The sequence below is a fragment of the Hippoglossus stenolepis genome, chromosome 14, assembly GCF_022539355.2.
Source record: "Hippoglossus stenolepis isolate QCI-W04-F060 chromosome 14, HSTE1.2, whole genome shotgun sequence".
Classification (NCBI taxonomy): domain Eukaryota; kingdom Metazoa; phylum Chordata; class Actinopteri; order Pleuronectiformes; family Pleuronectidae; genus Hippoglossus; species Hippoglossus stenolepis.
The window spans coordinates 8,211,375-8,228,384 of record NC_061496.1 but is presented as its reverse complement, the minus strand read 5'-3'; the positions used below and the strand labels follow the sequence as shown (position 1 = coordinate 8,228,384).

The window sequence follows — 17,010 nt, the reverse complement described above, 5'->3', positions numbered from 1 at the left end:
TTCAGGCTTGGCAGAAAAAGCTCATGAGCTCATGTCTTCACTCACCTGCCACTGGCCGATGCTCTCCACTCGGAGTCCAAACGGCCTCTGCAGGCCGGTGCAGAGCTTGAAGGCATCGCTGCGGATCTCGATGATGTTGTTGATGAGCGCGCACATGGCCGCCAGGGGGAACGCTGAGGAGAAGAGCACCACGTATCCGAACTGGACAAACATCTCCTGGTAGTCCTGGAAGGTGTCCTGGGAGGGACAAAATAGATCATTGCACCACAGCTCTGGTCCGAATGTCAACATTTCACTAATAGAGAAGAAGAATTTGTTTGACTGAAGCAAATCAATGAGCAAAAGAACAGAAAAGAAAGGTGATAGCTTCGCATTTTTCTGAAACAACAGTTGTTATTCAGATCACACTCTGGGCTCTTGTGCGGTCGTGTCACTGAAGGCTGATGGATTCTGTTGGATTCATGTTGCAGTGCTGAACTAAGTATGAGGAGAATGCCAGCGAGTTCCCCAGCAGACAACATGCAGTAGAAGGTTGTTCTCTACTATTATACAACATCAAGTAGCTATTTTCTATCTGTTCTGATTATGTTATGGCGTCATAATCTGACCGATCTACAGAGAAACTTTCTGCGATCTAACTTTCATAGAAAACCGCTCAGATGAATTTGTCAGTCTGGGTGTTTCTCTCATGCTTCTGTTATGAGACATTTAGAAAACAAGGGTCAATCAGCTTTTCAAATAATCTACTCAAACAGAAATAACCTCAGAAATAATCTGACCAAAATGAAACACAGAATTCGCTGCTGGGAACGTCACAGAAAAGTAGATCTACTTCCCGAGTGTGTCCCCTGTGTTCATAGTGATGCAGGGTTTTGGCTTGTACTCAATTTACTCTTGTGTGTTTGCTAAAGAAGTTGCAGCAATGATGATTAGTAATGATTTGCAAGTTTGTTTGAACTGCAAAAAGAAAATGACAAAATACACATAGTGCGGTTTTCTTTGCTCTGCTTCGCCAATTAACATCAGTCTTTCCTGGGTCTGTGCCAAGTGTTATTTCAACTAATCGTCCTGATATGAGGGTAACACCCAGGGTGACAAATACGACGTCTATCTGTTGACACACTGTCCGCAGTTCACAGACGAGGTGTTTCCTCCTTACAGCATAAGTCTGCATGCAGCTCTCCATCTCAGCCTGAGTGAGCGTGGTGCTCTCCCTCTCTGCAGGGGGGTCCATCCACGATTCCCTTTTGGTTTTAGGCTCGGGTCTCTCCGTGCTCCTGCCTCTTCTCCTGTGTCGCAGTGACGTGCTGCTCTCAGAGCCAGAGGGAAGTGGAGCAGCAGCAGCAGCGGCAGCAGCATTAACTCCCTCAGCCGCACCTGTCCCTCCCCCACCAGCCTCCTTCACATCATGGATGTCATTATCGTCGTCGTCGTCACACATTTCAAACACAGAGGACGGGTCCATTCCCTTTTCCACCATGGTGGGGCTCCCTTCATCCAGGTAACTGTTGTCTATGGGGGGTCCAGTGCAGACGGGTCTTCTGTCCACCTGAGCATCATCATCATCATCATCATCACAGATCAGCAAAAAACACCATTAATAATAAAGACTATATTAAAAAACAGTATAAGCAGATTAACAGTCACATTTATGTTATCACAGTGTATTTTACCTTCTCTATGAAGCTGACCTTCCTCAGCTTCAAACCGCAGTCGATCAGACTTTCCTCCTCCGTCTCTCCTTCGCTGAACCTCCCACTGTCGGCCTCGTCCCTCTCACCTCCCTCCTCTTCATCGGGCACCCCGCACCCCCCGTTTAAACACTTCTTCTCCCTGAGAGGAGTCGAAGAGACCAACACACGTCAGACAAAACGTGTAAAAAATAACAAAAAACTTGTGTTTTTGTCAACAGCTCAGTGTCTAACCCCAACGTGAATCATAACTGTATGTGTGTGCACAGACAACGGTAGATACGTGTCCGTCTGTTTGAACAGAAGCAGGTCTGTCTGCAGTGACTTATACTTTACGTGTTGATGTATACGTCTTAAGCCCCATCAATATGGATTTTTGGAGTAAAACATTTAGCAACAATATATTGGGCGATAAATATAAAAAAGAACAATATTTGCAAATAAAACAAACATAAATGCATCTTCTCTGCAGGATAATAAAAGCTTTTATTTATCGTATATGCGTATCGGAAAACAACAGGCTCATTTTGATCGATTTTTAAAAGGACTAATTTCACACAAATACAGCTAATTATATAGAAGTTGAACACATTTTTTATGTAAAATGTAATGTAAGTAATGAGTCTGACCTCCTGTCTGGCTGCCCCAGCCCAGGCCGCGTGCCCCTCAGTCCAGGTCCCGGCATGTGCTGGTCAGTGGGAGAGACCTGGGCTTTCCCAGCTGCCAGCCGGGCATATTTCAGCAGCACTGAGAGCAGCAGGTCCCACATGGCTCGCAGTGAGAGCTCGCCCAGCTTGTGGCGCTCATACAGATAAGGCTGCAGCACCTCCTTCACATTTTGAAGGAACTGGCGTATGATGAGCAGAGTGGCCAGCATCTGAGAAGGACGCAGAGAAACAGTCATGACTGATCAGAACATTTTAAAGAAATGCCTCCCTGGAAAACAAAATGCAAACTGCTCGGGATGCAAAAGGAACAAAGAGGACCGGCTGGACAGAGAATAGACTCCCAGGCTGAGAGGGGCAGTGGGAGACACACTCTTAATGCAACAAATCAATCCTAACACACTTATGTATGCAGACTTTATCCACAAGCAAATCACGTAAGACAGAGGCCTGCTGCGGAGCGTTTCCCAGAGCATTAAAAATGTCATGACTTCCTTGGGATGTGTCCAGAAGTGTAATATATTTGAAAGAACCAACATCACAGCGTCTAATCCACTGTGGGAAAATGCTCCAACAGCTCTGAAAGCATATTTCACTGATGAACATGAGCATTAGAAGCCTTTCAGTAACTCTCATACCAAACAAATGCAAATCATATACTTTAGAACCAATATGCTTAATTAAGAATATACTTCTGGTTTATTACAACTGGGGTATGATGAGGAATCTTTTTTTCTCACTTTCTTAAACATTGGACGGGTGTTTTTCAACCTTTTCATTGATTTTTAAGAAAATAATTAATGGATCTTGACGGGGAAAAAAATCTTGTTTAGGGAACTGATATTTAAGAGTGTCTGCAATTTGGTGCAGATCCAAATAAAAATTCAGCTCTAGTTCATTTAAATGTAGCTTAAATTATTTTCATTTCTCCAAAATGTCCTTATACACCAGAATCATCCTTTAACACTCAAAACCAAGCAGTGAGTTTATCTTCAGCCGTTTAACATAAACCCAGAGGATGAACATTGTCATGAACTGCGTCACGAAGGCTTTACTGTCGTTTCATCTCGTCTCCAAGTCAAATAATGCCGATGCACAAGATGCAAACACCAAACCACAATGAATCCCAGTCAAGGACACACGGACAGAATGTTATTTCAGTCAATGATGGGAGACCTCGGAAAACGGAGAAAAGGAGATCGTGTGCTCCCGCTGCTTCCGACTGGAACAGTCAGCTCAGCTATGTCAGAGTCTGAATCAAGCTGACAACACCAGATGGTTTTCTGTGTTTTCAATGTTTTAGCCAGGTTATTTTTACTTTTGTTTTCTATTTATTTCACTGCAGCATCAAGAATAACTACAAAAATACAAGAAAAGTCGTGTCTGCTTATTTTACTCTTGTGTGATAATGTAGTGTTCAGTATATATAGTATGAAGTGTGTACAGTATATCAGTTGGTACTACGACATGGGAAAACAATGAAGTCAGGTGATTTTATCAGTTTATGAATGAAGTGTCACTCCGGCTGAGAGTGGAACAGAAACTGTCAAGACTGGGTGAGAAATGTAAGTGTGAGAGTTGTAAACAGCGATTAACTCAGACTGCATGAGAGGAAAAGACAAATAAAGAAATCCACGTTGACTCCACATTACCATGTCGAAGAAAAACGTAAAAAGAAATTGAAAAAAATGTTCCATCTATGCAGGTGAGGTGGTTTCATGGAGGGAAGGTGGGTGGGGGGTGTGCTGTGAGTTCTCAGTCGTCCAGAAATGAAAACACCAGTCATTTAACACTTAGTTATCTTGAGATTAGAATATCAATGCATGAACCGGCCCACATGTCACTGCTGTCAGTTTTCAAAATGACACATATTATATTTGAGAAGGTGATATTGTAAAATCTGAATTTGGTTTTAGTTATTAAACGTAAATATGAATCCTTCAATGCCAATGGAAAACAATTCAATTTGTAAAAGCAAGCCTTCACCAGACAGAGACAATTAAAACAATGGGCTGCTGGTTCATTCATTCATTCATTCATGGTTGAAAAGTGCCATGCAAAACCCCCCCCCGGGGTGGTCAGAGTTTGACCTCTGACCTCCCACCCCGAGGAGGAACAGGGGCTCGTACTTTGGACCTGAGAAAAGTCCTGGAGAACCAGGGGACAGAGATCATAAACATCTTGATCTTGAAGAGGAGGGAGGGCAGCAGGTTAACCCGGACCTGCCGCTGCAGACTCCTCAACAGAGACAACACCAGCAGCATCTTCCACAGACGCACAAATGGATGGATGTGTGGATGGAGGGTTATGGGAATCAATGCATGGAAGCAAAGAGAGCAGAGGATTTTAAGAATGAGAGATTACAACAACACGTGTTGGGAGTCTGGAGATTTACTGACAGAGACGTTTCTTACCTCTTTCAGACGCTCCATGTCTTTGAGGTAGAATCCAATGTAAAAAAGGCTGAGATAAGAATTTACAAACTGAAACTGCAAGAGAAAGAGAGGCCAGGTGTCATATTTGAAAGGAAATAATCAGATTATATGGTTTAAATATTATGTAATGAAAAGCCACTCACAAGAACCATTTTGATGATGAGATTTTTCTCATAGGCACTCTGGAGTCTATAGTTTTCTGTTGAAACACAAAATACAGTGAATAATCTTTTATTGCACCTCTTGAAGACTCATAAACAATTTAATATACTGCAAAAATAAAAGTAAATTAGAGTTTACAAGAATCTCGAATGACAGCATCGTTATCTTTAATAATAAAGATAAGATCTTTATTTATCCTCACCCATGTCGTTGAGCCAGCAGGCGATTTTCCTGTACACCTCGTCACATGCCGTCACAGTGATGGCTAGCATTATTTTGGGGATGAAGCGAGCTAGCCGAGGCATTTCCTTGATCCCCATCACAAATTCCTGCAGAGACACAGATTTTTGTTCATCATCTCCAGGAAATAAACATCAAGCACGTGTTGGTTTTCAGTTCTTTGAAAGAGAAGTTCACTAGCAGGGACCACGCCACAAAAATATGCAATTCAAAAGGTTTTAAGTATGAGTGCTACGTTCAGACGAGCAGGAGACGTGTGCAACAGATGCTGACAGCTGACTGACCTGCAGCTCAAAGCAGATGAGCATGACCAGGAAGACAAAACAGAGACAGAGGATACAGATGGGCAGGCTGACCAGCCACCTGAATACACGCCTCCTCCACGGAGGATAGTAGAACTCCTCACATCCTGTTACGGGACTACAGCGCTTGACTCCCTGCAGACAGAGAGATGCAGAGAGAGGGAAAGAGTGTGAACAGACCTCATATAGAGGAGGGGAGGAAAAGGAGGATGGAAGGTTTTTACTTTCTCTCACCCGGAACTGAGGCCGTGGTTCCTCCAGGGATTCAGACGGCGTGTCCAGAGTTCCCCACTTGTACGCCAGCTCAGCCCCCCTCCTCTTCCACCGCTCCAGGAACAGAGTGGCCCACACGACGTTGAACAGGGCAAACACCACACAGCAGATGTCACGGCTCGTCTGAAAGCCCCCAAACACAAACAGATGCTTAAATCTGTGATCAGGTTATACAATATTTTTCGGCTGGTGATTAGAGATGTTTGAGGCCACGACAGGATCTCCCACTCACCTGATCTGACTCGGTGAGCATCCACAGCACAAAGCCGATCACAGCAGGATACAACATGGATGTGGTGTAGAAACCCAACCAGGCAAAATACATGGCGATCTTCACCCCGAAATAGTCACAGATATCATCTGCACAGACAAAGGGAAAAACTGAAGTTAGAATGAGGAAAACGCTGTGTGTGCTGTTTATTCCCCAGTCAGACAAGGCAACATATTTTATTTTGTAATAAAGTTGTTTCATCATCAAGACATTAGCATGTTATTTTTACCGTATGAGGACAAATGATTGATTAATCCTAATAAACTGTATTTAGTGTCTTTAATGGCTATTGGTTGGAAAAGTGAATGCATAATTAAACTACATAATTTTCTGACTTTGTAGAGATGTAATGATGACATTCCTGCCATATGATTCTAAGTTATGTTTGATCTATACAAGCTTCAGGTCATGTTTGTAGTCCAATAGGACGCAGAGATACCACAAAACATTTTCTGGGTTCTTTGTAACTTCTTCATGGCGTAATTTATCACATACGATATGAAACAAGTGGGAATAACTGATTAATATAAGCTTTAGATTGTCTCAGTCTGTGCTCATGTTTTGTGATTCTGACCTAAAGGTTGTTTCTCACAAACAGCCTGGACCCAGGACTTCATCAGCTGACCCAGGATCCTCTGCTCATGGAGAGGAAACATCTGCTGGATCACACCTCGCGCACTCAGCTCCGGGACTGCAGAGAATAATGAAGCGAGAGGAAGATAAATTGGATTTGCACAGAAGACAGAAACGCAGAGAGATCAGACTGCAGTAAACTGTGAGATCCTCATGACCTCAAACCCAAACCAACTGAGGGATTATCTCCAAAGCCGAGCAGGGAACACCCCTCTGTCTCAAAAAAGACAAACATCACCCAATCTCTACTAACATTGTACTGATGATAGAAGCAGCTTACTGATTGGCTGGCCCTCCAGGAAGTTGATATTGTGAAGCACCTCCCCGTGTTTGGCACGTAGATTTTCCAGCCAGTATTTAATGATGCTCTGCCTCTCCTGCAGCAAACGAGAGGAGTGAGACACGCACGGTAACTTGAGAACATGTTCATACGCGTGTTAGCGACTCTGACCTGTGACGTGAAGAAGCACAGCTCGCTCTCGATGTTCTCGTAGATGTAGTCCTCCTCGCAGGAGAAGCTGCGCGTTCCTCCTCCGAACTCGGGCTTCACCGCTTTCCTCAGTCCCATCTCGTCAGCACCTCGCAACAAACTGCAGCACAAAGAAAAACCTCAAGCCTTAAACGCTCGGTTCAACTTGTCTCGACAACATTTGCTTCAGAAAGTGACTGATATGCACATATTGCACATTTATGTTAACAATCTGTATCAGAATATGTTGCGTACCATTGAAATATAAGTATATGCACATATAAGTTTTTATTATAAGAATTTAAAAAAATTATCCTACAGGGGATGAAAAAAGGTACATCTGATATCTTGTGTTATTGCTCTTCTCCTGCTGTGGGTGAAGAAACTAAAGTGCTTTAAAACCAGATATTTCCTGATTAATGTCGAAATTAATTACCAACTATTTTAAAAATAAATAATTTTTTTAAGGAATTAATGAAGCAAAAATGCCAAATATTCTCTCGTTTGAACTTCACACATTTGAGGATTTACTGGGTTTCTTTGTTTCATAACATAATTACAATTTCCTTTGACTATTTTCAGACATTTTTAAAAAAAACTATAAATTAATTTGTCGAAAACATCATATTTGTTAACTGAAGTCATGTTGTGTGTAAATGAACACATTTCTGAATACACTTAATCTTATCTGCGTAGAAAACAATGGTTGGTAGATAGATAGATAGAGAGATAGAGAGGTAGAGAGGTCGATAGAGAGGTAGATGTCCCAACAACCCCTCCTCCATGTCCCTTTCTCTTCCTCCCTCCTCCTCCTTCTCCTCCTTCCACCGTCACTCTGTCTCCTCCATCCCTCTCATCCCCCTCTCTCCATCCTTTCATGCCAATGAGTTCTCTCATTGACCCCCCTCCTCCCCTTCTTCATCCCATCATCCCTTTCTCCTCTCCTTATGCCCTTCCCAGCAGCTTTGTAATAATGCAGCACCACGCCCTCTGTTCCCCTCAGGCCGACAGCTCAGCTCACCTCTCTCTCTCTCTCTCCCCCTCTCTCCCTCCCTCACATGTACATGTATGAATAGTTTAGCCTGTAGCATCCATCCATCATGCAGCTCCAGGCTCTTGGCGGAGCCGGACAGAGAGGCACATTCAGCACTAGGATAGATTGCAGCAGGAATGTGAGGTGTACGGTTCTGTATCACCCCTGACTGGTGTTTACAGCGCGCAGCTGTTACAGACAATGTCCTTGTCTGAGGAGGCAAAAAACAGGGCTGTATCTGTTTAAACCAACTGTTTAGTAATCTAAGCCAATAACTGCAGGGCCTCTCAGAGGTGTGTGGCTCCTTCTGCTGCCAGGAATCTTAATGAGATTCTCCCTCTCTTATTTGATCGCAAACTTTATCGTCCTTTTACACTCGTCCTAATTTGGAGACGCAATCAAACACAGCATGTGGACCAAGCTGAGCTTAGACAGCAGAATTCTGAGGGGCCGTTCTGCACGTAAGGTTTATGCTAATTCAACAAATATATATCCGGTCGTAGACTCTCAGCAAAATAGAATGGCTGCAAACTGCCCAGTCATGGCTGAGGAATGAGGAATGGATTGTACATGAGGTAAGAAAAGGAGACGTCTCACAGAAAATGTGCAACTGTGCTTTTTAAGTTGTTTTCTAATTAATAAATAGAGCCATTCTGAAAAAAGTCTCTCGCTGTGATGATGCATGATAACAACAGCAGGATTCCCTCACTGGTTACCGAGCTCCTTCAAAACAAGCACTTAGTGTGAAAACAACGCTGTTTCTGATGATATCATAATGAACACAAGCCTGCGTGGAGCCCTCAGCTTGTATTCTCAGATACAGATGGGTGACGAGTTAAAAGATAAAGCAAAGTGTCACGCAAAGCACCAGACCACTAGTTTTGTAGGCTCACCCTGTTTGTTGATGTAAATGATACCAGACTACATTTGGCCACTATTCATCAGGGGTGACAGTTATCCAAATTGCAAAATACATACATTTACACGGCTGCTACAAAGACTTTAGATAGTGGAGCTGTAAGATTGTTCAAACGTTTGAACCTTTGCCAAGACTTTGAATGATATTTTTCCTTTAACTTATCAACATCTATAACTGGACTAAAGAGGGAAGGGGAAAGTCTCAGAGCTTCAGGAACAGTTATCCAAGGTGAGAGGGCGGAATACGTCCTGTGTTAACTTTTCTGTCACATGAAATGTAGGTCAACTCATCTGACAGCAGGTGTGTGTGTTTTTGTGTGTGTGAGAGAGAGAGAGAAATGGGAGAGAGAGAGAGAGAGAGAGAGAGAGAAAGGAGAAATAGTGAGATTGAAATAATTTTTCCTTGAGCCTCTCTCTCTCTCTCTCTCTCTCTCTCTCTCCTCCCCCGTTACCTTTCCTCACTCCTTCCTTGTCCTCTCTGCCCTCATCCTCTCACATATCCTCTCTGCTTCTGCCTTTCTCTTTCATTTTCTGTTTATTTCTTCCTGTCTTTTCCTTCTGGCCATCTGTCCACTCCTGCTCCATTCACGGGGGAAAGGTCTGGTCTCATTGTTAAATGCACAGTCAGCAGAGAGGACTTAACATTTGTCATGTGCTGAAATGTAATAGGGAACAGTGAGTGCTGCCCTCGTCTGCTGGATTGGATTTCTCAGTATTTATACACACAAAGTCAACACTGAGATGCAAACGACCCTGCGCTCATGCACAATTCCCCCCTGGGATCTTCTTTTTAAAAGACACTGTGTCTGTGTGTTGTGATCAGAATGAATACAATCACCGTACTGTTCAACCTGCCTCCGGCTTCCTGCAACACTGGAGACAACCTGCAGCACATGCAGCAGCAGAGGAGTGGAGCTGATACACCTGTCGTCACTGCAGCTTCACTAATGATCCACCGTGCAGGAGCTAAACTGCTGTGCTTATTATAGCTACAGTTATATATATGTATGAAAACCATGACAAATTAATGCACTATTTTACTCTAGCACAGAACAACAGGGATATTTTTGTCTTCAATATCCCAACTCCGGCAGAAGCATCTAAAAATAACTGAAGCTCAAACTACTGGAGGAAGTGATCTACTGTATAATTCAGTAGCCGGTGCGTTCATTTCCTGTCTCTCTGGAGGAAAGTTACAGCTGTAACTTCTGGTCTGTGTCTTGTCCGGAGTGACAGTGTGATTAATTCACACAGCTACAGTAAACACAGCCTCAACAGCAGTTACCTGTAACAGGTCACGAGAGAAAAGCAGAAATGGGTTGTGTTCAGCAGGGTTAAATATAAATACGGAGCCGTCGAGTCTTTTTATATCGCTGGGAATATTTTTACCTTCGCAAAGGGAGTTTTGTTTTTGTCTGCGTTCATTTTGTTAGTTAACAGGAGAAAAACTTCTCAACCGATTTCCATGCAATTTTGTGGAGGGGTGGGCCAGATTTTCACTTTCTTTAACATTGTGAGCCTTTTCCAACATTTTCCTTGCTTTCTCAGAGAATACTTCATGGATCTTGATGAAAAGCATCAGGCATGTTTAGTGGACTGACTGCAGATCCAAATCAAAATCTGGATCTGGTGGATTTAAATGTGGTTTCATCAGGAGACTGTTGGGCCTTGGTGGAGGTATGTGCTCTCTGAGTGACATTCCAGTTTACCCATGTGGAGAAATACATTAAAATATTATTGAATGCAGTTATTCGCAGATGAGAAAACTGATTTAATTGTTATATATTTCTGATGGTCAAATACAGCAGGAGGGATAAGATTTAGGTTTAAAATAATTTATCAGTTTACTTTATCCACCTTCCTTAACATAAGGATACACTGCTTCTCTATTATTTAACTGAAAATGGAGTATTTCGCGGGTTTGGACAAAACATCTGGACACATCTTTCACAACATCTTTCACTATTATCTGATTAATCGCAACAGTAATTTACAGATGAATCAATGATGGAAAATAACTGTCGGGAGTCACGGGCAGATTTCTTACTTTTCATACGTGGCGGTGACGAAGAACGCGTAGACTCGTGTGCGCTTGTGATGTCGAATTTGTATGATGAGCTCTGGGATTCCCAGCCGGATGTGGTTCAGTAGCCATAGTAACGTGTGGTCATCTGTGGCGTCTGTGGTAGGAAATGAAGAAGAGAAACACATTTTCCAACATACCCACGCATCATGGTACACAGGAGCTGCTCCATCCTCCCACTGTTTATTCCTGAGCGGCAGCTGGAGGCGAAGTGTCGTACTAACAAACACTAGACATTGACTTTTCCTCTCTGCCGTCTGAGCTGGTTCACTGATTCCAACTGATCACAAGCCGGATTCTCTAATGTTGAAGCTGTGGCTCAGAGAGTTGAAGGGATAATATTGTAACCCTGGTGTCTGACTGGGTGGGGTTCTCTATGCTGTGGGCACAGTCTCATTAACTATCACACTGAAAGTCAGTTTTAACGTGTTCAACAGCAATGTCACCTTTTCAACTGTCCCCCTGTAAAGTAAAGGGACATGTAAATAAGAAACCTAAATAAACATATCAATATATATAAAATATCCAATAATATATTTGACACACATTATATATATATATATTAAATATGAAACATTTTGTTGTATAATACTTAACTTAACTCTAAGATATTACACAAATTAATATACAACAAAAATGTCAATTATCCTTTTTGCTGTCAACAGTGTCATCTAACTATTGATTCTTGTAACAACCATTACAAAATGAAGACGAATAAAAAAGAAGTCCCTGCAATCCCTGGTTTAGTTTATGGTCAGGACAGGTATGATAAGTAAAGGTTGGGGTTAAGGACCAGGGATGTCCTCACATGTATAGAGATACAGACGTGAGTGTTTGTGTGTCGAGTGCTTGACCTGCAAATGTCATGAGGACGTCACAGTTCTCTGTGGGCACCGTTTTCATCCAAGACTTATGAGACATGATGTGTCTCCCAGCCTGCAGCAGCCGCTTTCCGAACAGCTTATCTGAGAGAGAGAGAGAGAGAGGAGAGAAGAGAACGTCACCATTAAAAACGGCGCGAGGAGCAATGACATTTCTGTCAAACACCCCCCAAATCTTAGAGCCACTGCCCAAGCACACACACAAACACACACACAGAGAGTCGCCCTCCTTGGTGGGACAGATATAAATGTCGTGCCCCTTCACCTCACAACATGACACTAACAGAACTAATCTGGCCCTGCCAACACCAGAAGCCAAACACTCTCTGAACTGTCACACACACACACACACACACACACACACACACACACACACACACACACACCACACACACACACACACACACACACACACACACACACACACACACACACACACACACACACACACACACAGCTCAATCAACTCATCACGTCGCTGCAGCTATTTCACTCTTCTGCCATGTCCTGACTCCTCAGTTATGAAAGTTCAACTCTCCTTTCCTTGTCTCTATTCCTATAGTAATAAAACTCCCAAAATAGCTCCACTGTAGCCAAACAGTGGTTTCACATTATAACACAGTCGTCCTTAATGCAGCAGACTGAAGGTAAACAACGCACAGTGTGTATATCCTCTGGGCTGGATCCTGTTACGTCAAGGATATGTTATATTTTAGCTTTGGTCTCCCGGCTCAAATGAACCTTATCTTCACTTTAACACCTGATTCATGTGCAACCGACCCTCTTGAGTCTCATATTCCCGCCAATGAGTACTTCAGGGAGGCAGCAGATACAGACAGTTCAAACAGGAATAAAGCGATTATGTGACCACAACGTTTAGCTGTCAGAGAAAGGTCTGTAGAAACCGTTCCTGTCCTGAACTTTCCTGAATCATAATGACAGCGGCCTGGAGAGAATGCCTCTCCTTTAACAGCCCTGTGATCAGCGAGGCGCGGGGAGTCAGAGGAGACAGGAAGTGGAGAGGAGATCGCACAATATACCGTTTATAGGAAAGCTGAGTCGAAGCAAAAGACAAAAACTAAAATTACAAAGGATGGTGATGGATATGGTTTTACTGTGATTGATTAGGCATCAAAGCGAATCCACACCCATGCAGTCCTGAAGGTCATGGCAACAGCAGGCTGTAAATTTAACCATGACACCTGCACTACTGCCGTTAATGCCGTAAATCAAACGGTTTCTCTGCGTGTTCTGCGGCACCAATAAACATATGTCACATAAAAACATCATTGTGAACCCCCCCCCCCCATTTCCTGGAAATGGAGACAGAGAGGGACACGTGGGAGATTCCAAGAAAACGATGCACATACGCACAACACAAAGCTGATGGACAAACAAAGTCACGACGCCAAATGCAAGTACATTTTTTGCACTTGATCTGTGAGCACACAAAGCTGCATTAATGTAGATCTACAAAGTGTAATTGAGGGTCATTAGTGATGAACCCACAGATAATTATCACTAAATCTCTGCGGCACCCTTCAGCTGAACAGAGATTCATCTATTAGGATTAATGCTGAGGTTTCTGCTTCCTAACCTCACTCCAGTCACAGCAGGAAGCTGGTTTTTAGCTAAAATGTTGTGATATGAACAGCACCAACCTGCAGACAAAGTCAGTGTCTGAACCCAGTGATGCATTTAGCTGATTAAGCATGAGCCTGATATTTTATTCAGGAGTTGCTCGACACCAGGGCCGCATGGTGGTGCAGTGGGTAGCTCTGTTGCCTGACTTCTTGGTTCAAATCCCAGTTTGGCCTGGGGTCTTATTGGAGTTGTTCCTGTGTTCCCCGTGTTTGCATGGGTTCTCTCCGGGTTCTCCAACTTCCTCCGACAATCCAAAAACATGCAGGTTGTGGTTAATTGTAGATTCTAATTGGCCGTAGGTGTAAATGTGTGTGTCATATCCTGTGATATTCTGGTGACCTGGCCAGGGTTTACGCTGCCTCTCGCCTGATGTCAGCTTAAAAGCATAAGTGGTATAAATAATGGATGGATGGTCGAGACCATAACAACTAAAAGGAGAGAGAATATTGAATTCATTCATCAGTTGGCCAGAGATACAATTCTGTTTGCTCTTAATGTGGCTCCATGTTTGCAGGACATGCACGATCCTGACAAATTATGGTTTAACACAAATAACTAATAAAACATATTCCTATAGATTTGTACAGTATCTTTTTGTTGCACAACTCATGTTCCTCTGGACGCACAATATTTATTCACCCACACACACACACATTCATACAATGTCACCATATACCGTGCTTTTCTATCACGCATCATTCACACTCGGTAGGAGAAGCTATCAGGGGCAATTTCAGGTTCCGCTTCATCTTAATTTATCGCAGTTTTTATTTCCTCATATTTCCTTCCGCTCTATTTTGTAAAAAGTAGAACCATCTGGCAACAACATAAAATAAATACCCAGTATTCTGAATCTACTCCGACTTGTCGGCTTTTTCATAAAATTCAACCATCGACTTATTTCGCTGAAGATGATATTTTCTGTCAGGAAAGATCAAAACCTGTCGGAGGAGCGAACAGAACTTGACTCGGAGGTCTCATTACTATTTAAAAGGATTTCTCTTCAGTACTTACAAACAGGTTGTGACAACTTTATCTGGTTCCACACGGCTCTTCCCCTTCGAAGAACATCTTCAAGCATCGCAGCAGGTCCAGCACTAAACAGAGCCAGGTAGTTTTTATTCTTCTGGATCCTGAAACCAGACTGGACGCCTCGCTGTGCTCAGAATGAAATGCTGCAGGCAGTGCTGCGACATGACAGCAATTCTAATGAGTCCTAGTATTATTTGCTGAGGGCAACACACACACACACACACACACACACACACACACACACACACACACACACACACACACACACACACACACACACACACACACACTCTTTGTCTCTTTGTCTCTCTCTCTCTCTCCTGGAACAGTTAGCAGACTGGTTTTAACACTTACTTCTAAGTGCGTACTCTGATGGTTTGAATACATTTGTACAATTGTTCTGTTGTTTAACATGAACAGCAATTCCTACATCACCCTTCAAGGTTTCACTGCACAGGCACAGGCCTGTCTATCAGGTTTGTGTGACTCTGTGTGTATAGTATTTTTCAGACACACACTGAACTCAAATATCAGAGTCAGTTGCTCCGGACACCTTTTGGATCTTTTCCTGCCAGCCCCCCCATAAAATGTCAGAAGATTAGGTCCATGTGAGAGGACTGGGCTCGTTGATGTTTCTAACACACAACGGACGCAAAACTGAAAAAACTAAAAAACCAAAATAATACAAATATGTCAGGATGAAGAAGAGGAGCCATACACGTGGGAAGATGCCACAAAGATGTCAATTTGGAAAGACAACAAGCTTTTGCCGAATGGCTGATGTGCTGCAAACAAGCAAGTGATTTCTGCTGCTGAATTTATACGTCATCGTCCTGCCTCCTGCGAGTTATCTGCAGATGCCAGACATTGTCCTGTTGTAAACACGTCTGACCTGGAGAATCTCCTGCTGCGTTCCTCATTTGTGAAAGACAATCTCTGGAAAATGCCGCACACAATTCTCTGGAGTTCACGTCTGAAAACGACTTGAGAGTGTTTCTCTGCAATGCACGAACAAACCACCTCTCAGCTGTATAACTGTCAGGTGATAATTCTGTTTTCACACACAAGCAGTCATGCGATCCATTGTTTTTATAGAAATAGCGATAACAGTTGTTTTTCTATGCGCAGTTCAGTGAAAACACGTCTTGTTAGTTTCCAGTCCATTATATAAAATCCTTTTTTAACCCATTTGTCTCATTATATCCACCCCCCATTGATTTAGCAAGGGTAATCAATTTGTATTGACGGCTTTCACCTAATTTCACCTCATTAGTGTTCATTCTGAAAAGAGTGAGCGCCACAAATAATTTGCACGTAGCGTAAGATGGATTTTACAGTGCAAACACCTTTTACTGTCTTCAAAAGACCTAATTTACAGTTTAAAGAGTTTAAAAATTCCATGTTGCATGTGTCTTTTAAATGACAATTAAATCTCTGTATAGAATGTATGAGTTTATTTGTATAGCACCAAATCAGGACAGGCATTATTTCAAGGCACTTTGCAGAGGAAGTACTACACGTGATCCCAAATGTTGTTTACGTGAGTAAAAACGAGTTTGAAAAGCTCCTTTTGGCCCCGTAACAGAAACCAGGTCAATGTAGACGAGGTTGGCCACTGTGATGCAGACACAGCCTGTACGACCCACGGCCTTCACAGCGATATGTTGGAGGGCTACAGCTTATCAGACAGCAGCCAGGCAGTCGGGGGTGTCTTTCTCTGATCCGAGTCGCCCTCTTCAGCGTTTCCGTGGGGTATTTACTCCGTGCGTTACCATGCAGGTATTTGTCTGTGTGCATGAGTGTGAGCCTGAGATAGACCGTGTGAGATTAATTGGGTGCAAGTGATTATGAAACTCAGGCAAACACGGAAATGAAGAAGGTCACAGACTTGATGATGCCTTTGCTGGCAGTGTGACTGGGTTTGATAACAGGCTGCTCTTTATGCTTGGCTGCAGCCGCTTTGGGTCAATTGATGATTTAACTCAGTCAGGTAGAAGTGGTTTAAAGTTTTCGACCGAATGTTCCTGCATAAACGTCCCAGAAACACAAGTGAGCTCTGCAGTATTTTGTGTAAGAGAAAAAAAAAATGTGTCAGTTGAAGTGATCATCAGGCATTCATTTTGATGATGGGGAGTAATTGCTTTAGGTTTTTGCTCGGGAGCCGCTCAGGGACTCCGGCTGAACATTTCATCTTATTATTTCCAAACAAGCTGCTGTTGCTGCTTCAGTAGCTATAGAACACATCACTTTCTATTGACTAGGGGATTTAATTTCCAGG

The 17,010-nt window shown here is 43.0% G+C and overlaps 1 protein-coding gene across 1 annotated transcript in view; it reads right to left on the bottom strand.

Annotated features, from left to right (window-relative positions):
- The window catches only part of ano8b (anoctamin 8b), a 38,410-nt gene that overhangs the window by 6,339 nt on the left and 15,061 nt on the right, over nt 1–17,010 (bottom strand). The window contains 16 exon segments of the mRNA XM_035177585.2: nt 46–237; nt 1,160–1,549; nt 1,674–1,833; nt 2,321–2,568; nt 4,486–4,620; nt 4,771–4,845; nt 4,935–4,990; nt 5,156–5,282; nt 5,478–5,630; nt 5,730–5,891; nt 6,001–6,128; nt 6,614–6,730; nt 6,953–7,049; nt 7,124–7,262; nt 11,140–11,272; nt 12,030–12,140. Coding sequence (XP_035033476.2) covers nt 46–237; nt 1,160–1,549; nt 1,674–1,833; nt 2,321–2,568; nt 4,486–4,620; nt 4,771–4,845; nt 4,935–4,990; nt 5,156–5,282; nt 5,478–5,630; nt 5,730–5,891; nt 6,001–6,128; nt 6,614–6,730; nt 6,953–7,049; nt 7,124–7,262; nt 11,140–11,272; nt 12,030–12,140 — 2,423 coding nt within the window.